Source organism: Ptiloglossa arizonensis, chromosome 5, assembly GCF_051014685.1.
Source record: "Ptiloglossa arizonensis isolate GNS036 chromosome 5, iyPtiAriz1_principal, whole genome shotgun sequence".
In the NCBI taxonomy this organism is placed as follows: domain Eukaryota; kingdom Metazoa; phylum Arthropoda; class Insecta; order Hymenoptera; family Colletidae; genus Ptiloglossa; species Ptiloglossa arizonensis.
The window spans coordinates 10,256,082-10,281,054 of NC_135052.1; the positions used below are offsets into that span (position 1 = coordinate 10,256,082).

A 24,973-nucleotide genomic window follows, 5' to 3' on the forward strand; every position below is an offset into this window, starting at 1 on the left:
GTTAAAGAAAATGTAAGCGTCGTCGCTGCGATAACTGTCACACACGATTGATAGTGTGTACTCGCTAATACGATACGAGTCAACAAGTGTATTATATTAAGTTATCGTCTAAGAAAATTATTCTATTCCTTAAACCGTCGACTATCGATAGTTGTTCTACGAGATATTGCTATTCACCGGTCAGTTCGTTTATCTTAAATATCTAATCGTGGGTGAAAAAAAAAAGAAGTGTCTCCTGCTCGTAACCGTCTTCGATTATTTAAAATTTTTAAACCCTTTGAATCCAACTCGGTAATCTTTAAACTCTCAGAGTTTAATACTGTGTAAGTACAATTGGTTGCTAACCAATTTCCGTTCTTTTTTTTTTCTGTCGTTACCGTTATTATTCTTATCGTCGTTTAAGAAAGAGTACTTAAAAAAAAAAAAAGAAGAAAAAGAATTCAAAGGCGGATCTGTTCCACTCATTCCGTAATAAATTATTCTACTCAAAGGCAGTCTTTTTCATACTTTTCTATCCATTCTTACACTATACGTAATCGAATTAATGAATTAACTGTTATAGGAAGCGTCGAAATGGACGAAGAAATCTAGATGCGATCCGTCGATTTCTACTATTTTTAACGTAACTAGGGCAGTTGTAACTGCATTAGTCGCATCACTTCCGGTTCCCATTGCACGTGAACGATGGCCGTTGCTGCTCTCTCGGCTGAAAAATAAACTTTGCTTAATATTTCTAAAGCTTTGATAATTTGATATCCTAAAAATTTGTTTCTTTGTTCCATAGTAATTGAAGTCGAATAATAAAAATTTCACTCGGATTTACCAAAATACAATCAGTGGAGGATTAGATCTTGTTACAAGAGTCTTGTGTAAAAATTGTCCTTCGAGGACGAGAATTATTTTATTTTCAAGTTGAGGTGGACGAGACTTACCAGAATATATATTTTCGCAAAAACGTTTGGATCAGATGTTTGTGGTAGCCTCCCTCCACGTACTTTGACCTAGATTATGAAGTCTGAGACTGCTTCCAGTATTCTCATCCGGTTCGTACGCGGAATTCACGTGACCGGGGTGTCCCTCGAAAACATCCTTGACGGAAATCTGACTGCTTCTGGAGGGACGACCTTGAATTCCTAGAGGATTCCCCGCCACCCCGTACATATTATTCGCTCCTAGAGTTTGCATCTGTGACTTCCGTCTCATCGCCATTATACTGTTCCTGCGACCCTCGAAAGCCTTGAAAGCTTTCGCGGAACGTCTCGTCGACATGTTTCTCGGCAAACCTACATTGAAACGTTTGTAGTAAAAGATCTCTTATTATAAAATTAAATCTATTCAATGTTTCATTACTAATATTTGACGTATCGAAAACTTATACGAGTTGAAAGTAAATTGAAATAGACAAAATTGTAAAATCTCCCACTCGGTCTATTTTATGTGAAATTGTCTATAAAAATAGTAATTTAAAAGACTACAGAGCTCGTTCCGAACTTTCAACCAGCTTGGCGGAGAATTCAGTAAACCAGCTTCCGTTTCTTCCAGTACATCGATCGATCTTTCGATCAAGTGTTTCGATATTTTTTGACAAAAGTACATTGTATTGAATAACTTTTTTTATTAATCTTACAAACCAATTGAAAACGATCACCTGTTTCTTAAATAGAACGTCGAAAGATCTCCTTCGATCACGATCGACTGGTTATACGATTTCAAGCATCTAGTGTAATATTGCAAAAATGTGCGACACGTTCGGAGAAGAAGGAATCCTCCGGTTCGGATCCTCTCCTCGTAAAACGTACTTTCGATTGTCAGCTTTCACAAGAAACGAATCGCGCAAACTTTCCACGTACCGTTGCTTTCGGACATGCTGAAGAATCGTTGTCTGAAGGCAACATCGAGTGTATTGATTGCCTGCGTTTTCCTACGACTCTTCTCGAGGTTTCTTATAGTTTTTCGTCTACCAGGGCCGCTACCGCTACCTTCCTCGTAATCACCCTCCATTCCGTCTAATCTCTGTAGATCTCGAACTATTTCCACGGCGTGTTTCGATAGCAGTGCCTCCTCCGACAAGTCCTTGGTCTAACGCAAAAAGAAATGGAAATGAATAAAAACCGAGTTTCGCGTTTACGTTGTTACGAGTAACACGTACCTTCTTGCAACAGTACCAATCTAAACTGGTGCTGGCCAAAATATGAGCGAACGTGCCAAATCGATGGAACAACATCGCGGTGAATTGAATAACCAATATCAACGCGAAGAAGAACACGAAGACCAAACCGATTGGCTCGAGTTGAAGATACTCCTTTGTAATGTGTACCTACGAGATGTGTTCATCGTTAGAAGAGATCGACGCACGACGATGTAGACGCGTATACATGTACTTAAAAGCTAATAGAGAAACAGGTAGGTAACATGTAAAATGATTCACGTTGCGGTTATTGATTTGCGATACGTTTTCATTGTCATTTCATTACATCAACATGCATAATTCTGTACAGTATGTTAAACGTTCTCGAAAGGTTTCAGCATCGTGTTCTATCTACGAAATACTCTGCACTGGATGACACCCAATGAAATAACAATATTACGTCCTGATTGTGCGGAACGATAGTTTCCATCGAAAAAAATATGAAAATATGATAACTCTTGTTCGTTGAAAATACTCAACATCGTACGAAAGAGATGTTCGTTGGAAAATTGAAAATGTTTCGTTTCCGTTCTTTCCTCGATGAACTATTACGTAACTGTTCGTTCGCACGAACAGGACACGGTGTAAGAAAAATTTTCTCAGAACACATATACTCGTACATGCCACCGTTTAGTTACATTTAACAGTAACTTGTTAGTGGTGCTCCTCTGCTGTCATACCTAGCAGTGCATTATCAGAATTAGATACACAAGAATGTAAAACGAAAACCTGCGTAACAATTCTCCCCTCGTTCGTATTCAGGCAGGTGAGCGGAAGACGGGACATGGTTTCAGGATGCCTTCTGATCTCGACTCTTTCGTGACCCGTAAACTGTACACGTGTTACTACGAATTGAAAAATAAAAACTGAACTTCTAACTTGAATTTGGAAAACGTAGGGCCACGAGAGAGCTACCGTATACGGAAATCAAGAGAACGATCGAACCGTGCGAGAACAACTCTTAAGACCCCTTTCGAATCGTTGATCCTCTAAATTTCGAAATATCATTTTCGAGAATAATTTTCAAAGCTTCGAGCCTTTCTTCTCCGGACGAAGAAAAAAATTTCGTACAGTTACTACGAACTTTCCCGGGTTCAATTTAAAAAGTAATTGTTTCTTTTCGCGACCGATCTCCGTACTTCCGTTGGTTAATGTTAGTCAAGGTACGTATCCTATGGTGCGGGTACCGTTTCATTCTATAAACAAAGATACAAAGGATTAAGGAAGAATCGAGAATCTTGATTAAGAAGGCGCCAATGTTATTTGTGACTTGTGGTGAACTAGTTTCTAGTCAGATGCTTGGTTCCGCCCCGTGTTCCATTCCGTCCGGGAAGACCTGTGCAAACATGTTAATGGTAATTTTCCACGTGCCGATGATCCACATTATTGACAAAACACAAACATGTCCCAAGTAGGTGCAACGTTACCACAGGGTACCATTTTCCAATGTGCTCCGGTGCTCACTATAACGTGTCGTTCGATGAAAATCGTACGAAACAAACGAAACTATAATGATTATACTATCGGGTAACTATTGAATTAAGCAACGTAACAAAGCACACGAAAAGAAAATTCTCCACATGTGATCGATCAACTGGTAGAGAAAATGTATAAATTTGTGACAATCATGGACAAAATATATAGTTCGTGATAAAAAAGTTCAACTTTTTCGACGGTTGTCTCTCCCCACGACGTATACGCTTGTGAACAGTCTAGGGGGGAAAAAATGGCTACTGTCTATAAGTCTGGATAACTGAATCGTTGGAAACTGCTCGTTCGACAAACAAAAGATCAGGATACAAATTCCAGTACAGCGACCTGGATTGGCAGATTCCTTCCCTACGGATTGTTCTCGATTTCGTCGAGACGTTATCTTTCGATTTCGGTTGACCGTCCCTATAAGCCGAAATCGGACGTTAAATAAAAACTAAAGAGCTAGGGTCCGAGGAAGAAGCGTGAGTAGCGGAGCACACGGAGCTGTTAGTCTCCCGATGCATCAGTGAGACGGCATCTCTGTTTCTCAGTTTTCGTTTGGTAATACCAGGTACCTCCGATGTCTCTTCAACGAAGGTGATATTCGTCTTGACTCCGAGCGGCCAAATAACGTGCAGCTGATCTTTGTTCAGCTGTAGCAAGAATACGATCAAAACGAACAACGCATTGAACATAAAAAACGCAAACACGCTCTTGTTACGCAGCTCGACCAGGTCACCAGCGATCCGAGCCTGTCGTGGAAAAAGAAATTTATTAGCGATTATATAAAAAAAATACGCTCCGTCCAATCAGTCGTTGATCCACGAAACTCCTCGAAAAATCCTTTCCTAAGTCTTGGCACGATTTTTCGCATCTAAATCCTCCGTAGACAATCGAGAGACACAACAGCGTGAAATCGCGAAACAATTCGAACGTTTACTTACGTTTTTCGCAAATATTTAACAAATTTCGGCATTCGTGACGGGAGTTTCGCGAAAGATGCAGATTGTTTGCGAATTGTGCGCACAACTTGCGTACTCGGTAACGTTCGTACGTCCCGAATGTTGTTTCGCGTTCAAAGTGTTTCGCCGCACGAAGCCAAAAATAAAAAAAAAATATTAAAACGCGAGTGATAAATGATTCATGGACGGACGATGCTTTCGGGTGGATAAAGATTTGAGGAGTTGGATAACTCGACGTGGACGGAGCGGTCTTTACCTCCTGCGAGTTGTCGTTATAGGTGATGTTCGTCTTGATACCGAAAGGCCACTTCACGTGCAACAAGTTTTTGTTTAATTGCAGCAGAAAGACGATCAGGACGAAGAGGGCATTCAGCATAAAAAACGCGAACACACTCTGGTCTCGTAGGTCCTTTAGATCTTTGGCGATTCGTTTCTGATGCAAGCAGCATGGATCGATTATTCTTTTATTTGACTATTTTGCTGTAAATTTCCTTCTTTTCAATCCTGATCAATCTTCTATTCCCGTAAAAATATCGTTTCTCAAGACTTTCTCATGACGATCTAACTCTCGTTTGACACCATTGTTCCGTTATATTACGTTGCGAAATATTCAATTGAACTTATTATTCGAAACCGGTATAAACGAAGCGGTAAATTATTTATCTAACGAGGATTAATAAAAATACTCGATAGAGATAGTTTGATTCGAACTTACGAAAGTAACTCGGCAAAAGTAAGATAAATTCTTCGGTTCGTTATAAGATGCACGATTTATAAATAATTATCAATCAATTACGCAACGACCAAAAACATGTACGAAATAAATTTGCTACGATTACAACTTTCTCGAAAACAATGAATCCAATTCGAAACGCGTTAATTGATAAAATAACAAAAATTCGATCGGCAATAAAGACAAGGAAATTATATTGGTACTATAAATAATGAACATAAATTGACTCGATGGTACTCATCATTCTTGATTACCCTACCGTTAGCTATTTAATTTTTAGAGAAACTATTTCTTCAAGTAACCATTAATTTCTTAACAAATTATACTTATTCATTTCTCAAATAGTGATTATTTCTAGTACTCCAAATTCGCTAAAAGTACCAATTTTATACGACGCCAATATTCAATTCAAATGCAAAAAAAAGAAACGAATACGTAAGACGAAAAATAAATTCAAAATTACCTCTACAATCTTGTAGGGAAATTTTTAAATTAATGGTATTTACCTTCTCCGCTTTATCCTCGTCTATAGGGTACAGATACTTCTCCAAGAGATCCTTCCAAAACTGTTCTTCCTGAAGCGACAGGACATCGATTTCACCTTTTTTCAATCCGTCGTCGCTCAGCCAATAGGGACGGCTGAGGAAATTGCTGACCTCGCGATTGCCATCCGTATTTTGACTAGTCACAGTTTCCGTATCGCTATTGGATTTTTTGTCCTCCGCAGGATGCTCGTCGATAGGATTAAGATGATCAGGATTTCGAGAGGCAACGGAAGATGGTCGACGACGACTCGCGTGTCCGTGTGGATCTAGAACTCTATGAAGATTAAAATTAAGTTAAAAAAGAAAATACATTTCATCAACGATATTCGAAACATCCGGTTGCTGAGATTCGCAAGAATTCAATTAAATTATCGTGTCGCGATAGACGTAGAACTTTCTAGGCGTGTTGTGAGCGATTTAAGAAATAGGTGACATTTAAACTTGACTTAAAATTAAATTAAAAAAGAAAATACATTTTATCAACAATATTCGAAACATCCGGTTGCTGAGATTCGCAAGAATTCAATTAAATTATCGTGTCGCGATAGACGTAGAACTTTCTAGGCGTGTTGTGAGCGATTTAAGAAATAGGTGACATTTAAACCTGACTCGATACAGGTATTTGACATAGAACCGGTCGATCGACTATACTTGTTTGACGATTTTTCAAAAATACAAATCACAGTGACATTCAATGGATTTAATATAACGTATTGTATATGAAATGAGATGTGTAACGTAATGTGATTCAAAAGATATAAAATTTAGAAACCTTTCCATGGTCTCCAAGCGTTTCCCGAGTTGTTCCAAGGATTCGGCAATTGCAACCAGCTGTTGCTTTTCGTTCGAAGTTTGACCATGTGTGCAGAACATGCACTTAAATAATCCCGCCAAGGAAACTTCTATCGATCCTTTTTCGTCGTCGTTCGAACCAACACCGTTTTGGAGGAACCCTAACAAAGATTTTTGTTTCGCTTTTTTCTTCGCCTCCTCGGCTTCCCGTTTCTCTTGTTCGAGTTCCTATTTGTTCAACGAAGCGAATACAAAACACATTAATCGTAGCATCGAACGTAAGAATAATCGTAGATGCAAATGATTTTTAAGACCAGGTGCAAAGCTCTTGTTGTTAGAAAGTTAAAAGTTAATAAAATTACTTATAACTAGGTACTTGTTAATTACGATTCGTTTCGATGGGATTCCGTGATAATTAATAATTGCGGTAGTAAGTGGAGTTCATTGCAAACTCATTAATCGCAGTAAGCATTGGGTTAATAAACATAATTCCAAATGCAAGCAGATCCGGTAAATATTTGTAGTTAAATGTATCCTGAACAATGAGAGTTTAAAGAATACTTTTTTCTTAACAGAAGTCATCTAATAATGGTCATATTTTTTAACAATTTACACGTTATTTCGTTGTAACCCGTGTTACACGATTGTCGAATTTATTTAAAATTTTTTACTTCCACGTTTTGAAACTATTTTATAAGAATAAATGTGAATTAATTTATCAAATGCACGAGATGCAGTTACTACGATATTCGATCAACGTTATATCATATTTTTATTATACTTCCTTTGGTGTGCGTATCAAAAACTATTCTAACCACTTAACGACCGCAATCGAGATAACACGGTCTAAGTAGTAGCCAGTTAAACGCGATCAGCGACTAAAATAATAAATAATAAAATAAATGAAGGAATACTAAAAGTTTTCAGCAAAAATATTTCAATATGTTTCCGTAGCTACCCTTAAATATTTAAAAAGTGATGTAAGACAACGTTGTATTTTTTAGACCGATCATTGAACAAAATTTCACAGAAAAGTGGTTAAAAGTTTTACATTTATAATATAATTCTTAGTCCTCGTTACAAGGTATTCAATTATTATTAATGAATGATCCTGTCTGTAGAATAGCATAAAGATCCATAACGGATCGGTTAGTCGGTTAATAATGTGCAAATAATTACCGGGGCGGTTTTTTTTTGCCGTATCTCCCTTGTGCCCCATGTGATATCATTCATATTGGAGAAGGAGTAAATAATAAGCACCACGTACATCGAGGGTACAGTTATGAGATAGAGGGGGCTGTATAGTAGGCAATACATTTCCTTAGGGTGTACTACTCCAGCTATCACCATTTGACCTATGAGCAATATTAAAAACATCGCGGATGGCGATAACACCCCGTCCTGCACAATGCTTATCGCAATACCAACGAAGACAGCGACCATTATCATGCCGTACAAGCTGCTGATGAGTCCCGCCACGTATATCTATTACACCATTGTTAATATTAATACCGCGTTAAATGTTACTGCGTACAAATTTTTAGTCATGTAGAAACGAATGATCGAGGACTTGCGGAAATACGTAGTTTTAATCGCAGAGTTTTGCATTGTATCTTTTAAGACTTCATGGTACCCGCTTCGAATATGTTGAAATATTTCGCGTTCGTAGCAACTCGAAACACATTACGTAGAATTTCTAATTGATTATCATGCCTATCAAATGAGCGAGAAAGGGATAGAGATAATAAGTGAAATTCGGCTCGATATTTTCTTGGAATTCAAAGAGAGCGGACATAGTATTTTTACGAATTAATCGAAATGAATTGTGCAAGGGAAAAATGTTTCAGAATTTTGAACGTTTACATTAATCCATAAACTTTTCACATCGTCGAATAACATTTGATTCGTATACAATTAGATACTAATATTTTCATCGTCCGCTCAACATATTACAAGATCGAATTGATCTATATTTTTGCTTTAGTTTGTTGTACAGTGGTGTTGGTAGTACCTGTAAATCAAATGCAAGTTCAGAAGAAAAGTCCCTGAAAGGGTGGAAACCTGAAAATTGCTCTTGATGAAGTACTTGTTAAGAAATTTACCACTGAAAAAGCTTCTTTATAATATAGTATAATAAAAAAGGTTTTCATTGATAAATTAAAGTCACTCGGAAGATGTGGTAAAATAAGTTGGCCATAGATTTTGCAGACTTTCTACTTTTTCTCGGGTCCGCTACTGAATGCCAATTTTTAATTCATCGAATACCAAAGTTTAAAGAGGATTTAATCTACTGATTAATTCGATATGTACATTGGTACGAGCTCAACCAGGGACAGTAAAAGTGTATCCTCGATATTTCGTTTGCATAGATCTCTTTGTCAACAAAGAAAAAAAAAGATCACGTACATTTGCAAACAAGAAAGCTGCCTTTGAGTTGTGCACCGAACCGAAAGAAAGCAATCACCACATTAAAAGATTCTGCTAGCTCTGTTTAATCGTGGCACGATAAAGCTTGTAACTTATTGAAATGATCGGACTTCGATACGGTAGAAATAAATATTTTATATTAGACAATGTCACATACGTATCCATTGATCATTTTTTCAGCGTTTCGATTCTGCATTATTTCTCCATATCCGATCATCGCCTTTAATTACTTGAAAAAAAAACCCGCAAATGATGCAAAGCAGAAGCAAAAATTGAACGAACGAAGACTTTCGAAAGACGAACCTTTTTAGTCTTTTTTACTTGAACCTCGCGTGTGCCCCAGGAGACGACGTTTAAATTTATAATCGAATAAAGAATCAGGAGAAGGTACATGGAAGGTATCGAGAGGAGATAAATGATTCCAGGTACGATGCACCAGAATTCTTGGGGATGCAAACAGGCTGCAATGAAGAAGGAACTGGACAATGATATCAAGAATATCGCGGAAGGTGATCCGATACCGTCCTCTCCAAGCTGGAGGGCCGTACCTACGATCACGGCCATCATTATCATCGCGTATCCTGTCGACAATATTTGTGCGCACAGAAGCTAAAAAACAATCACGTCGAAGAAAAACGATCACTTAAAGCGTAACAATTCGAAACTCGAATCTCTCGGAGCGGACCGACTTACCTGAATGTTTGCTTTACACGTAAAACATATTATCATAAAAAGCAAGATAGGAATAATATTGTAGTAGAAGCTGGTCCAATTATCGATTTTGAAGGCAGCCACGAAAGCACCCACCAACATAAGGAAAATCGTACCCGGTCCCAAAATAGTACCACCTGAAAGAAAAGTGTACGAGATTTATGAGCAGATTTCAATGTTAAATCCAAATACGTTCGTAATTATTCGAGATTCAAAGTTTGTGTCGTTCGATCGACATTCAACTAACCCATCAGCAATATCTGGTAGGAGATATAAGGTAGAGAAATATTATCGTTAATTTTGATCGTTCGTTTCGCGTCCATCAAAAGATCCATAATGTTGGCTATGGTGGAGGGTACCCATCGACGACGTTGATTGTAAAATTCGTTGAAACCCTCGGGTGCGTGAGTGTAAGCATCGCTAGCCGCGGAATACTCGACCTGTAACGTTTGAAAGACAAAATTAAAAATTCTCCGTTCGTATCGCGGTCTTCGAAGTGGAGAAAATCGAATTTCACGCGAAGATAACGCTATCCACCTATCAATTAGCGTCTAACTTTGCACAAAGTTACGAAATTCTTACCCGGTAACCTCGTTGCAAGAGTAACGTGCAAAGCCATCTGTCCTCTCCCTGATCGTACTGAACGTAATGTCTCGCCTCGTCGGATTTCGTGGTGTACTTCTTCATCACGTTATCGTCCATCAGAGCTTTTCCTCTGAAGAGAGAGAAGCACCCCGGGCTGCAAAGTACGCAACCGATCATGTGCTCGGTTGCTTTTTGTAGCCAATGACCGATCGCGTACTCGAACATCTGATACCACACCATGGGTCCTGATGCAAACAAACAAATCGACGACATTAATCGTGAAATCTGTTCACCCTTGACTATTCACTTTTTCCATCGAGGCTTACCCGAGCCAACCGGATGAATGCGACCACAGGCTGCGCCGAGGTTCTTGTTCTTCTTCATCAGGTCCACGAGCAATTTCACAGCGGCTGGTTGGAAATCGATATCGCCGTCGAGAGTAAGTAAATAAGTGTTTTCCGCGATTACTTCCTTACGATCTACGCTAATTGGTAACTCCATCAATCTGTGCCCGAGTAAGTAATACATGTACATAACCTGAAGAAAAGAGAAGTACATTAATCATACGTAACGGTATATTGCTCAGAGTTGCTCGCGGTAGTAAAACGGCACCACCCTGTTGTGTCTCTAGTAATTTTCATCATTACTGTAATATACGGTCGGGTAAAAGTCATCCGACAGCTCAAGACCAACGAGGTGTAACCGTAAATGTTTAGCACGATACACGCGATTAAGAAAACGTTCTATATTCGATAATGATCGTTGTGTGCACGTTCGATATAAACACAATAGGATAAGCAAAGAGTGACAATCCCGTATAAGACAACACCGATGTACAAAAATGTTGCAATTACCTTTACTCTGATTCGGGTAAGTCTAAACAGTTTTAACGTTTCTTTGAAATTTTGTATGATTTGTAACAACGACGCTGTACCTGACTCCAACGTTTTCTGTGACGAATCTTGCTCTTGTCCTTCAGATGAGCAATCATCTTCGTTTTTCCAGGAAGTGTCCAGACCAATCGACCACCGTAAGGCGTTGGATATTTCTTCGGAGCCCTCACGTGCATTCTCGTCTGATGAACATCCGATGCAGCCACGTCCAAAGTGTACACCAATAATTTAACGAACCTGTTCACTTGCGACTCGTTCTCATCGTGATCCGCTAACTCGAACGCGTCGTCGAAGAAAATGTGAGCTAAAAAAACAATATTCACATACGGTAAAGTAACGGAGAGCTTTTTGTGCGAAGCGACGAGGTGGTAATTTTAATGCAAAAAAAAAAAGAAAACATTGTAGTATTCTCTCCGTAAGAAACATCTAGTCATCTTGTACGACGACTTTGACCAATTTTCGAATAAATGTTTTACATGTATCTTTTACACCAGATAAGTGCATTGATCCAAATAACTTACTTTCGAATTCATAGTAGTCTGGATCGACAACCTTCAAATATTTTTGGGCAACGCGTCGCGCACATTGATCCTCGTCGAGACGTAGGATGCTTTTTAAAAATTCCATCATTTCCTCCTTGTTCTCATGCCACATGGTGGCGCAGGCATAGATTCTGGTTACGTGATCGCTACTTTTTACAGTCGACGGGGGTGTAGTTGGACCGTCCGTTTGCTCGTATATAGTCTCGTAATCTCCATCTCCTTTTTCTTTCTCTATCTCCGCCAGATCCTGTACCATACAAACACCGTAAACAACTTCTCACGTACAATTATGATATCCCTATCTCCAAGTTATTTTAATCGCCCTTAAAAATGGATCATTCGTTCGATAAAGCGTTAAATCGTCTCAAATTCTAATAACTCCTTTACAGTTTTTTTCCTAGCCTAGTATACTCAAATATACTTGTTCCATTTGTCGATGACCAAACTCGGACCTCTTTTGGGATAATACTTTGGATTTGGTTGAACTTTAAATACGTTAAACCTTATACGATATATAATCGTGTGTCGAGGGAGTTTTCAAAATGTTGAATATCGTTGATTTTTCTACACAGTGTCGTACTTTAATACAATCTTAACTATTGATTAATTTTACCTTCGTCTTTTAGAAACTTGGTATCTCGTGCAGTATAATAAATAATTAATGAACGTAGTAACGCTAAATTAACTGTATACCTATCTTACGACGATGATAAAACTTTGGACTAATTTAGCTACTCGAGCATTAACACTATTAACACTGTTTTCACAACATTTTCACACGAATATTAACATCCCTAACAATTTATCAGTTTTTTAGACCGATCCTGAGGTATGTCTTATTGCTGAAAATAAACTTTTCTATGTACCTCGACTTTCACCTCCGGTTGATCGTCTCGTTTTCTGTTCAAACCCATCGACTGATCGATTAACAAAGAGTCGTACATAGGCATAACGAAAAGCTTTTCCGTGGCAGCTAGACGTTCGCATTTTGGAGTCCAGACGTGCAAAGTAATCCATGTTTGAGATAGCAGCCAGAGTAACCACACCCAGGCGTATTGCTTCGACACAAAATCGTTGCGAAAATACAACGGTGGCGTCTCGTAGAACAAATAATCCGGAACCGTACCAGAGAAAAAGCAAGGATCGTTGTTCCGTAAACCACAAGCGGCAATCAATAAGGAGATCGATACCGGTATTGTCAAATTTACAGGGAAGGCATAACTGAACCCCTGTATCAGAATTTTGCACGCGAATTTCCCTGGAAAATGTAAAACACGGTTTACCCCTCGTGTGTTTTTGAATTTTTATTCGCCAATAACTAATGTCAAATTTCGTTCACTCTTTCACTCGTTGAATATCTATTCTAATAACTATCTATCTAAAAACGCATTAACAGGATAATAAAGTTCATATTTTAAAACTTAAACTCGTTCTCTTATTTTATTTAAATTTACCAATCTTTCCATATGTTTCCAACTTGTAAATTTCCAATCCGATTTCCAAGAAACGCGACGAATTTTCTTTGCCGAAACGTTCTGTAACTGACAGCTTACCAAGCGTAGCTTATTTACTAATCGAAACCAGCAACGCTTGCACATTTTAAAAACGAAAACTGTTTGTCAATAACTTCGATAACTTTTAATAGACAGCTGTACCGTCGAATAACTTCCGTAAGAACGTTTGTAGAGTGAACGAAAAAAATTCCGAGAGAAAAACAGAACGATATTTGCGCGAGTTATTGCATAATGGATAAAACAACATTTCACTATGGAACGCATCGCATTGGAAAGGTTACGCGGAAATGAGAATACCGAAGCTGCGAGAAACGATAATCAAAATGAAAACTGTACACGAAGGAAACGAACTTGTTGAATTTCATTGTCATCAGTGCCATCTTGCTCTTAACGTTACTCAAATTCGACGAATTCCTTTCCCATCGACACGTTCATAATGCAAGACGAGCAAGAGGATCGTATAAGTGATTGAACGAGAAGTAAAGTATAAATCGTGTAAAAAGTTATGTAAAATTAGCGAGATTGGTGCACGAATAAAGGAGATTGCACGAAAGAAAGTTGACGCGACGAAACGAGAATCCACCTTCGGGGTGCAACAGTCGAACGCATTTGCGAAACTACTTACCAAAAATGTAAGTGAAGTAAGCCCCGAATATTTGCAACAGCAGAATGTATATAGGTGTTGTCACTGACGCGGGGATAGGGATTTTATCATCGATTTCGAACACATTGGTAATGTCGGTTATCCTGCTGGTCGTGTCCGAGCTTACTGCCGATACCATAATATCGTGCTTTCCGAAAGCACTGCTTAGCATGGAGAATAAATGACCCACGGTTTCACCTTTGACGTAAAGTATCAGCAAAGTACTGATGAAAAATGCTATAATCTTCCAGACCGACATGAATATGTAGGTGAAATATCGGGTCAGTCTCAATTCTTTTTTCACCCTTCCCAGTGACCGAACGAATCCTGGTGACAAAAATGCATACGTTTGACGGTAATTTTACATATTTTCTCCTATCGTGAATGAGTTTTCAAACGAGAGTACCACGAGTATCGGAAAAATGAATTTTCAGTCCAGCGTGAAAGTATTAATCGATTAGCGACGATACCAATTTTAAATTATCTTTAGTTTCGCCTAACGTTCCATACATGTTCGGCGCGTAATCGATAACAAAATGTGAATTTCGTTCCAACAATTTTTTTTCATTTCTGAAGATTAAATTCCAATTTTATCGAATATTATTCAAACGACTGTAATCTGATTCCCAGTCGTGTAGTTCATGAAACGGTTTATGAATGGTAAAAGAAAAAAAAAAATGGAAAATCAAGAGAAACAATCTGAAATTCGAATTCTTTATGAAAGCGTAAAACGTTGAAACGAAAGAAAGATGAAAATAAGAAACGTTCCAAGATATTGGATCGGTTGGAAAAGGTAATCGAGAACCAAGTAAACGTTCGGGGTACTATCGTCCCTCCACTCTTTGAAACTTATTAAAGTTCAAAGTTTCTCAAAATTCCGGCAATAGCTCTGTAAAAGTTTTCTATAATTTCCGTCGCCGACGCAAATATTTTCTGTCGCGTTCCACACGGATTCCACGAATAACAGCTACCGTTTAATAATCTCCCGTTTATTGCAGCGATGTTACTTACCGATCGGACTTTGCATGGAAACATAATTTTCCCACCAGCCACAGGAGACCAGAAACAGTGCTGGTGGTATGAGCCACAATGATGGCCTGGAGCTGTCTAATAATGGCCAGAGGACGAAACTAGTTCCTTGAGCAGCCAATGCGGCGATATCGATCAGCACCAAGACAAATCTCTTCGATTCGTCTTTGTTCTTATTGCGAGAGAGAAGCCCTTAAAGAAGCGGATGGTCTTTATCTTAATTCGATTCGAAATACCTCGAGGACAATACGATCGAAGATAGCATCATTTAATGGAAAAGCATTCCACTTGAAACCGTCGGTTCGGTATTCGATTTCGTTTTAAACACAAGAACCGGTCCACGCTTTAAACCGTACCAATCCCATCGAACGAAACAAAAAAAAAGAAAACAAACACACTCGCCAAATGGTAACGTTTCAAAATCAACGATAGAAACTCGATGCACGGTTAACTCTATTTTACGCCTCTGCGCTAGATTTCTTTTTCGTTAGAATCTTTTCACCGGAGAATCTTTCTCACGCTGGAATTTCTTCAAAGAGGTATTACGAATATCTTGCAGCGGAAGAATTTATCGTTCGTATCGATTCTACTCGTTCGTTTAACGGACAACATAAATCTTTTACTAGGAATAAAAAAAATAATATATACAAAGTTGTACAGTCCTGTAGAATATTTGAAGGATTCGTGGATCCCTCTCCGAGTTCTATACAGAGCGTATAAATAAATGTTGGCGATTTCAAAGAAACGTATCGATTACCTCGCAGACACCAAACAATCTAACGTTAACGTAGATACAATCGTGCATTTAGTTCCCCAAAACACCGTACTTCGATCGATATCAACAATTGTCCCGTCACGTGGTTCGCCACGCAATTTATACTCAATTGAAGCTTCGAATTGTATTAATCAACGTAGAATTGTGTTATTTACCTAGCAATCCAGGTACGAAGCAGACGCAGTTCGTCAGCATCGCGCCTTTAACGACGTCCAAATCGGGAAGCACTGACATAAACATTAGAGCCAGACCGACCACGTGGAAGGTCTCCATAAGAAAAACGAGAAGGAAGTGGGAAACCGGTGGCTTCTTCCACGACTTGAAAATGCATATTCGAAGGCTACGAATCAACGTCCCGAATTCTGGCACCGCGAATGCAATTATGATGCACCAGATCCACGCTATCCTCTCCTCTTCCGATAACATAGCCACGTATTGTTTTCCCCGCACTGTAAAAAAGACAACGAACTAAAAAGATAATGTTCCGCTCGTTTCTCGAATATCCGTGGTAAATCATCGACGAGAATGATCTTTCGTTTGGAATACCACACTGCCAAGAATAAACGGAAAATCTATTTGCATCGAAAGGAGCACCCACGGAGTACACGACACGGAGTACATGGAGTACACGACTACATAGAGTACACGGCTGCACGGAGTACATCGAGTATACGACTACACGGACCACACGATCGTATCTGAATTGCAAAATTACACGATTAATTAATTTTCCAATTACCTTTCCATTATTTAAGATCGAGGAAAAATTTCCAGGGCGTTTCGACTTGTTTTCACGTACTTTCTCCCGTTTACCCGTATTATAAAATGTACATACGTGTGTGTGTGTGTGTACGTGTTGGCGGCGAAACACTTCATCGTAACTATGTCATGAGCACGGTCTACTTTTTATATTACATTACGCTACTCTGTACGATCCGTTTTACCGGATGAAGCTTCGATCTCGTTGATCGCTCGTTTGGAAAACGAAATTCCGCGCAAATACGAAACGCCGTTGTAGCGTATTAATCCTGGAGCAAAAGTATTATTACTTTGCAACCTCTCGACCAGAAGTTCAACTATGTTACAGACTCGTTGCACGTTTCTCTTCGCGGGAAACGGGCAAAGATAAACGCAACAGCATCGTGTATCTTTTCATAATAACGGTACGTCAATGTATTCCTTTTGTGTACCACGTTCACTCGTTTATTACGATTGCCCGGCCTGTTTCATTATTTTCAACGAATTATTTTATTCATTTCCCGCTCGCGTAACACTCATAAATAGTGACGTATCTAAAAGTAATACGCGTTATTACGTACACAGGAACGTGTAATTACCGATCCAACGGAGTTAAGTGAAAACAGAACAAATTACTTTGCTTATGAAACCATCGAAGCATTTTCTACTTTTGTGAGCATCGTTCACGAACGATGTGTGTGAAAAATCATTTTTCGAACGGGATCGAAAATATCGTATAACAGATTCCCTCGACTCGATGCACATTCACTCCAATCGCGTTTAAATAACTCCTCTTAGTAATTATGTAACGTGCGTGAAAGTTCATTGATTACTTACTTAAATGCGTATTGCAGTAAGCGATTTTTCGATCGGCTCTGAGCTGCGATGTCATGAATAGAATTGTTCCTTTGGCAACTACACCGCTTCCTAGCACTATCACGAAAACTAAAAGATAAACGATGACCTTTGTTATCTGTACCGTTACCTCTAGGCATTTTTGATTGGCCATCGAACCGGAATCGATTTTGGCTGGTGGATTCCGGAACACGTCCCACCCTTTTGTTTCCAAGACCATCCTCTGACTAAAACAAAGGAAAAAGAAGAGTTCGAGTTTTCGATCAAGGTTATTACCGAAATTCTAAACTAAAACGATAATGTCGTTTCATCGCTTTAATCGTCCGATGCACAGCATGATGTTCAAAAATTCGTACCGTCGCACAAATTGTAAAATAAAAATAATTTTACGCGAACGCATAATTTGGCGCGTACGCGTAAAAGCGATCGAGATAAAATATTAATTAATACCGTCAGAGAACCGAGTACGCGATCACCAATACGGAGAGAAACCGTTTTTAACTCGAAATGGGTTGATTTTTGAATTTTTCTTCGCTTCTGCGTTCAACGTATCGAGTACTACACGTGTGCAAAGTTTCTATCGTGCACGCTTTATGTACAAAAAAAAAAAAAGAAAAATTAGAAACTTCGATGTAAATAATATGCAAATTCGGTTTCTAATTTCGCTATTTGGTCGTGTATTCCATTAAAAGAGCACAAAAGAAGAAAATTGGACTCGAGCAACTTTAGCGATTGATGCATCCTGGAATGCGTGGCGGTCTGGCCGACACAAAGAACGGCCATACTTCCTTCGTTTTTCGTTTTCGGAACAAAACGTCGGACAATGTTTGCGAATACCGTGGTTACTTCGCAAGGATACATTTGCCACATACCTTTCGCCATAGTCTTGACTCAATGGGGTACTCTCGCCGTCTGAAAAGTCATCCGCACCAGCGACCGTTGCATCGCCCGGCATCATTGCATTTTGTGTCTGATTTTTCGACATTCTGCAAAGTAAGAAAATACAACGTTAGAAAAAATAAATGGCTCTGTGTTTATCGTCGCACCGTAAACAATTCTTAAAATTTTCGAAACGCTAACAAAGACACAACACATTGCGTTTTCGTCCGTTTTACTTTATTAAACGGTTAATCGTAGAAAGATACAAATAAAAACGATTCTTTGAAATCGTTTCTCCTCTCTGTTTGTTCCAAATTCACTGTTAATTTCACGAAATATTCCGGCGTGTATCTACCGAATATTTCAGTTCACCCTGAAATCAACGACTTTCGTGGTTGTTCTTCCTACTAAAATCGGATGTCACCGGAATACTAATTTCTGTCTCGTGTCGTATGTTTTTCGTTTAGGTTACGATGCCGTATTTTGGGTATTTAGATCCGGTTCTTGACTCGTCCGTTTCGTGGCAAGTCGGTACGCTCGAGAAAAAAAATGTTAAGAAGAAAGTGCGAGCACGGAATAGGGAACCTCGATTGCAAGCCCATAATCGGATAATAATACAACGAGGAGGGAACCCTGGGTGAAACGTGTGTACTATCGCGTAAAGGCTTTTCTCCGTTGATCGGCGGTAAAATCGTTGAACGGTTCATAAAAATTTCATTCTCCGAATTAAATTCCAATGATGGAGTAAACGCTACGTAACGGATCGATTGGCAGCCAGCTTTCTACATCTGTCAGCAATCGACGTGCCCCGTAACCGACGACTAGTTTCTACAGGGTAACGACCATCGTGTCTTTCGTGAAAAGTGATCGATCTCGTTGGTATGAAAAATAAACGATCTCGTTGGTATTCGCTCGCGATCCGTGGTTGTGAAACACTTCCTCCGGTAAATGAATTATTATCAGTGATTCATCGAAATTGGAACACGTAGCCAGACTAGCGGATACTCCGTTCGGTCACTTCGTAAGAATTCAACGGAGAGGCTCGAAGTGACGGAAAACACACCGAGGTGCCTCGAAAACACAAAAAAAAAAAGAAAACGCGCGCGCAAGGTGACTCGCGATTCGTGGGACCCACACTCGAGAGTTTACACCCGAAAATAAAACGTTCGCGTAAACGTACGTTTTATTTGTCCAGGTTTACGAGACGATACAACGAATTTCACGTTATCCGATTACCTTTACCCACGATAACCAAAACGACCACCTTGCATTTCTAAGGAATCCTATGGACGGTTTTTATCATCGATACGAATACTCTCTCGATGATTCTTGGTGTCTCTCGAATTTGTTGGAAACCTTGCTCAATTCTAAATCGTGCTGTTTCAATATTTTCTCGCAAGTGTTTCTCGTATCTCGTGAACGAAGACAGCTAAATTTGTACAAACTTCTTCTTATCGTTTCTTGGGTGTACAACACCTGAATAGGGCCTGGCAAATTACGGAACAGCTCGCGCGTAAATCGAAAACTTAACCGCGATCGTGTCGATCGCCGAATCGCGCACGAAGAACAAATAAACAATTTCCGTTGGTTTCGTAGCTGGAGGAACGCGAAAGCCACCGACATCGGTGTTATATTTGAGCACGATACGTTGACGATAAGGTCTCCCATACGTTGGACGCTGTTTGACGATCAAACATCGAGATAGAATTGAGAATCGAATCGCGTGATACACGTTTGTTCGACAAGTGTACTTAGTTGCCCCTGTTTCCGTGGTGTCTAATTATCGAGACTAGCGGAGCCAGGCGCTATTAAGCGACGAAATAGGGCAGAATGAGAGGAGAGAAGGAGGCGTGGACGAGACGGAGGTTCTTCTCGCGGCGTTTCAATCTCGCATGGACAACGCGAAGGCGGAGGCGTATCTTTGTTCGCGGAGGTCTGGGCTTTCTGGTTCCTGGACACTGAAAGTGAAAGGGAACGAACTGTGAAAGATAACATAGCAAGGACGTCCACTGCAACTCGCCGTGTCGGTTGCTGCCCTCGAGGCACGTCACGGATTCGTTCATTCCTCGGGTTCACCCCCTCGGCACCGCTCGCAACGCTCCTTGCATCCTCGCACCGTAGACACTCCTTCTACCTCACCCTTGTTTGTCTCGAATGTTTTCTACAAAGTCAGGGAAAACTGACCGGTAACGTTTCAGGGTTACCCGATGGAACGCCGCCGATTAATCCGACCGGGTTGTTCCCACCGTCCGAAGATCTTTTTTTTTTCCATATTTCTCCGAACAAAGAATTCAATGTCGACACCGGGTGAATGTCGATTCAACCTTCCTTCTCTACCGTCTGGTTTTCTGTTAACGCTCCGTGGCAATCATTTCCTTTCGACGACTTTTCTTTCTACACGAAAACGAACGAATCGCGAAACGTAATTGTTTCTCGTAACCGTTCCATTACTCTTGGTTCGAGCACACGTATCTTCTACCGTTCGTACAGTTATTTTCATTGCTTCGAGATTTCGCAGCGAAACGCATAAAACTCGCCCGGAGTGGATAGTTTCGTACCAATTTAACGATACTTTTACCGAGCTAACTCGCGCGGTTTATGGAACCTTCGAAATAATAAACGACTTAATGCGAATGAAATCGTGCAATTGGATTATCCTTTGATTATTTTAAGAAGCTTTCCCTTTAAACCTCTTCCGTCTCTTTTGTGTTGTTACTCGTGTACGCAATTCCAGTTACACCGTTAAACGGTTCTCTTAGAACGTAAAAAGCGAGAATAATCGGTGCGTTAAATTCCTTTCCCTGTTCGTTGCTTTCTCTGACTCAATACTTAACGAGCAGCGATACACCGTTGTTTTTAACCCCCCCCCCCCCCCCCCCCCCGCCTTCCTCTGGGGTTATTATTTATAAAATAGGGCAGCAACGAATTTCGATCGCGTACAATTCCCTTTCATTGTTGGAAATCTTCTCCGATCTATTGTCCCGCTGATAACGCTGCCGGTCGTGTTTTATTATTAATAATAATAATCCTATAGCGATGCTTTACTTTCATTCACCGTAATTCTCATCAAAGGTCTCCGATTTTTGCGGTAATATTACCACGGTTGTAGTAATTGCGTTCCAGTTAATATTGAATTCGCGTGCTCGAATAATCGCTCGTCGTTACACAACGAATAAAATCGAGCAACTACGCTCCGGTTCACATTCACTTCTCGTTTTCCCGGCTTAGAAAATAGAAACTGCTCTGGGTTTCCGTGTGAAGCCACGCTCTCGCCACGACGAGCGCGAAAATTTCTTCGACTTGACGAACATTTCGGCCATCAACCGCCAAATAAATCGATATTAATAGATTCGAATCGTATCTTCGTCGAAAAATACCTCCTTTCGTCGAAGAGCACACTACCAACGTCCGTGGCTCCGTTATTATACACGGAACGAGATAGCAGAACATTTTTTTTCCCTTCGACCACTTAACGAGACATCCATCGACACCGATGGATTAAACATTATCCGTTGAAACTACACAGTAACGCGTTTTGTACGTTCAGAGGCAACGTATGCGTCACAAAGTTTTATACACGAACGTATAAAAGCACGTAGTTGGATGATTATTGTACCCACCCAACGGAAGAAAGAGATAGAAACAGAAGAAACACCTAGAGCCGTAGAAAGATAAGCTTAGAAACGAAAGATTAGTTCTCGTCAAGGTGGACTATGCGCGATAACACCTTGCTTCGAAATGTATCACACTCGATTATAGTTCTAGCGCTATTTGTTCGATACGTCCTTGCGTATTATGATCTCGAAATAAGAGAAAATAAAAGTACATTTCATCGTAAATCGCTCGCTACTCATTGTCGCCCCATAAAATTGATAAGAACGTTAACTTTTATTTCGTGTCGCTCTGGATCCTTTCTCCTACGCAAAATACACTCTGCGTCACTGAGAATTAATTAAAAATGCAAAAGTACGACTAAATTTTAATTTCCATCGTTGAAAAAAAATTAATCTCCAACACGAAGTGATCGATAACGAAAACATCGAGTTTATAATTGGAGATTAATCGGGATGTTCGAGAAAACTTCTTTCGACTAATTAAAATCGTAAGTCGTTAAAATTGTAACTGGAAAGTAATTTGTCAAATATAAGCCAGTGAACAGGTATAAGTTCGAAGCGTGCGATTTTAAGTTTCAACTTCTACGTGTCGGCAAAATATTTTCCCTTCCTCTGTTCGATATTCGAGTATCGAGAAATCGTCCTTGGATTGGCAAAGCATCCGAACCCCGTGGAAATATGTAAAAATACGAGGAAACGTTTACACCGAGCTTATCAGATACCGTACAGTCTATTCTTCTCGTGTTTTATTTCGACCATAAGTTATACTCGTATGCATAAATGCCACCAGCACGGCCACAGAATGCCGTGGGTTTGGATGGTTGAGTGTTACCATGTTTCTACTCCCTAGGCTACCACTTTTCGTCGTCTTAAGGCCGTTGTCCTATGAGTCATTGTCCACCATGGAATTGTTTGCTCTCCTCTCTATGCTTTAACCCTCTCGCGGTCCAACTTGCTTGGCTTGTTTCGCGTCTACTTGTCTATATTTATCCAGGTATTCGGTCGATAAATATTCCTACGGAATCGCGTAAGGGAGAGTAGAAAGAGGTCGTAACATTGCACGTATCGTTAAGTAAGATTTGAAACAAAGTGTATAGAATAATTTCGGATACGGTACAAACGATCGTTTATACAGCAGAAAAGAAACAAAAAATCAATTCTCGGTTAATTTTCAGCTCGATAGAAAATCGACAGTCTTTTGGGAAACATCGAGTGAAATTCGATTCGATGGAAATAAAGAAAAAAGAAACGGGAAAACATCGGTCGGATTTCATGGACCACCCCCTGTAGAAATATAATCCATTTATTTTGGTAACGTAAATGGCCGAACAAAATCGTTTCTCCGCTGTGAACACGATACAACCGATTTGAGGAAATAGTGAGCGATACAGAGTCGTCTAACCCGTGTAAGGTAACAAATTCCATACGGCCCAAGAAACGAATGACCGTCATTAATACCGCAATTATTAACCTTTTTTGTAACCGGTAGAGATATACGAGATCGTTCGATCTTATTTGTCGATGAACATCCTACAATGCGATTCGATGGCTATCGGAAGTGTTGTTCGAAGTTTCGTGTATTTTGTGCGCGAAACGATCTTGAAAAAAAGTGAGTACCAAAATATTTAGAAGCGTATACGGTCCTTAGTAAAATAGACAAAAAACCGTTCACCCAAATTCGTGGGTAGAACCTTAATTAATTCGTAATTTTCCGGTAACCCGGGGAAGCTTTGCGCGCAACGCGTCCCGCTTCGAAGACTCAAAAGACAAAGGGAAACTGAGCTTATTTTATAGATCTACGTGCGCAACGACGTCGAAGGTATTAGCGAGAGAAACGTGGCAAAGGGATTATGCGCTGTCGATATCGAGGGAAGTTTTAACGCGATGGTAACGTGCTCGACAAGGCATTGCAACCCGAAGATAATCCACGAAGATGATACGAGAAACGCATAGGAAATCAACCTGCTGAATTTACATAGAACCGTTCGACTGTAACCAGGATTTCAACACCCCCGCGGACGTCTTCGACACGGGGATTCGAACGTTACACGCAAAGCTGTCGCATAAGTGCAAAGAAACCGTGCAACCGGACGCTGTATACTCTCCTCAAAAGCTGCGGGTTCGAGAGAAGGTCCACGGAATACTATCGATCCATTCGGTGACCTCGACGAGGCTCGAGATCCGGGAGATCCGGTGAGGATAATCCGAGCCAAACGATAAACGCTGACATCGGATCACGAGAAATGGTACATCCGTGGATGTAAAATCGACACCGCTGAGACCGCGATAAGGGAATTTCTAGGTAGGTGGAGGAGCACCCTTCGATAGGTTGCTATTTGAAGGGTACTCCTCGAGTCCTCGAAAGACTCGAGAAGTTCTAGGATGATGGCGAGGATCGTAAGAATTAGCAAGACGCGGAATCGCGTCGAATCAGAGAATCGTTCTGAAGATCGATAAAGATCGAACGTCGTTCTCAAAAGTACTTCGTGTGTACTCGAGAGCGAGGAACATCGTATAAGAAGGTGACAGCAAGGATGTGTTATCCCTGGACCACGCGGGCCTACAGGTCCGAGTACCGTCTATCGGTCGACAAAGAAAAAATAGGATCGTTCTTTTGCAAAAAAAAGTCGACACCACCGGGAATCTTATCTCGAGCCATATTCGAGGTTTACGGTTCAAGTCCAAGAGGTTCAAGGACGTTTTCTACGTATCTCGACCTGACGTTCGAGAGCTACCCGAAAGAAGAGCATCTTGGTCCAGGAATTAGATACACTTTCCTTGCTAGGAAATTCCATAATCAAAATAATGTTGATTACAATTATAACGGAACACACGAGTTTTAAATTTATAAATTTTTCTATACACTTTTCCGTATAATAAAATGGCGAATTAAAATGTGAACACAAGAATTTACGTTAACGATCATTAAAATTAATCTTTTGTCGTCCAGGTGTAAAAATGATATGCTTAACTACGACATTATGGAAAACTTTGTATCTCGAGAAATATCGTTCAGCTTTAAACAACATACTTTTGAATTGCGAATGTGGTTCGAGTGATCGAATACAAATTTTG

The 24,973-nt window shown here is 40.0% G+C and overlaps 1 protein-coding gene across 1 annotated transcript; it reads right to left on the reverse strand.

Annotated features, from left to right (window-relative positions):
• Positions 1–641: 641 nt before the first annotated feature.
• On the reverse strand, positions 642–18,390 carry Kkv (hyaluronan synthase-like protein kkv). The gene is made up of 20 exons (XM_076312532.1): positions 18,278–18,390; positions 17,388–17,632; positions 15,968–16,261; positions 15,020–15,229; positions 13,991–14,335; positions 12,718–13,109; positions 11,831–12,098; positions 11,351–11,613; positions 10,743–10,953; positions 10,414–10,661; positions 10,079–10,271; positions 9,814–9,968; positions 9,424–9,729; positions 6,674–6,921; positions 5,863–6,175; positions 4,237–4,413; positions 2,150–2,317; positions 1,851–2,079; positions 933–1,283; positions 642–706 (listed from the first exon to the last, which is right to left on the reverse strand). Exons 1-19 carry the CDS (start codon positions 18,388–18,390, stop codon positions 964–966), a joined length of 4,698 nt encoding a protein of 1,565 aa, XP_076168647.1. The 3' UTR covers positions 642–706; positions 933–963.
• Between the last annotated feature and the right edge of the window lie 6,583 nt (positions 18,391–24,973).

Bases quoted from the DNA above. Each gene is read 5' to 3' on its own strand.
- Kkv (XM_076312532.1), bottom strand. From the start codon at position 18,390: ATGTCGAAAAATCAGACACAAAATGCAATGATGCCGGGCGATGCAACG. The intron at 2,080-2,149 runs GTACGTGTTACT...TTTTTGCGTTAG, and splicing joins ATTGGTACTGTTGCAAGAAG to ACCAAGGACTTGTCGGAGGA. The intron at 1,284-1,850 runs GTACGTGGAAAG...GTTTCAATGTAG, and splicing joins CAGCATGTCCGAAAGCAACG to GTTTGCCGAGAAACATGTCG.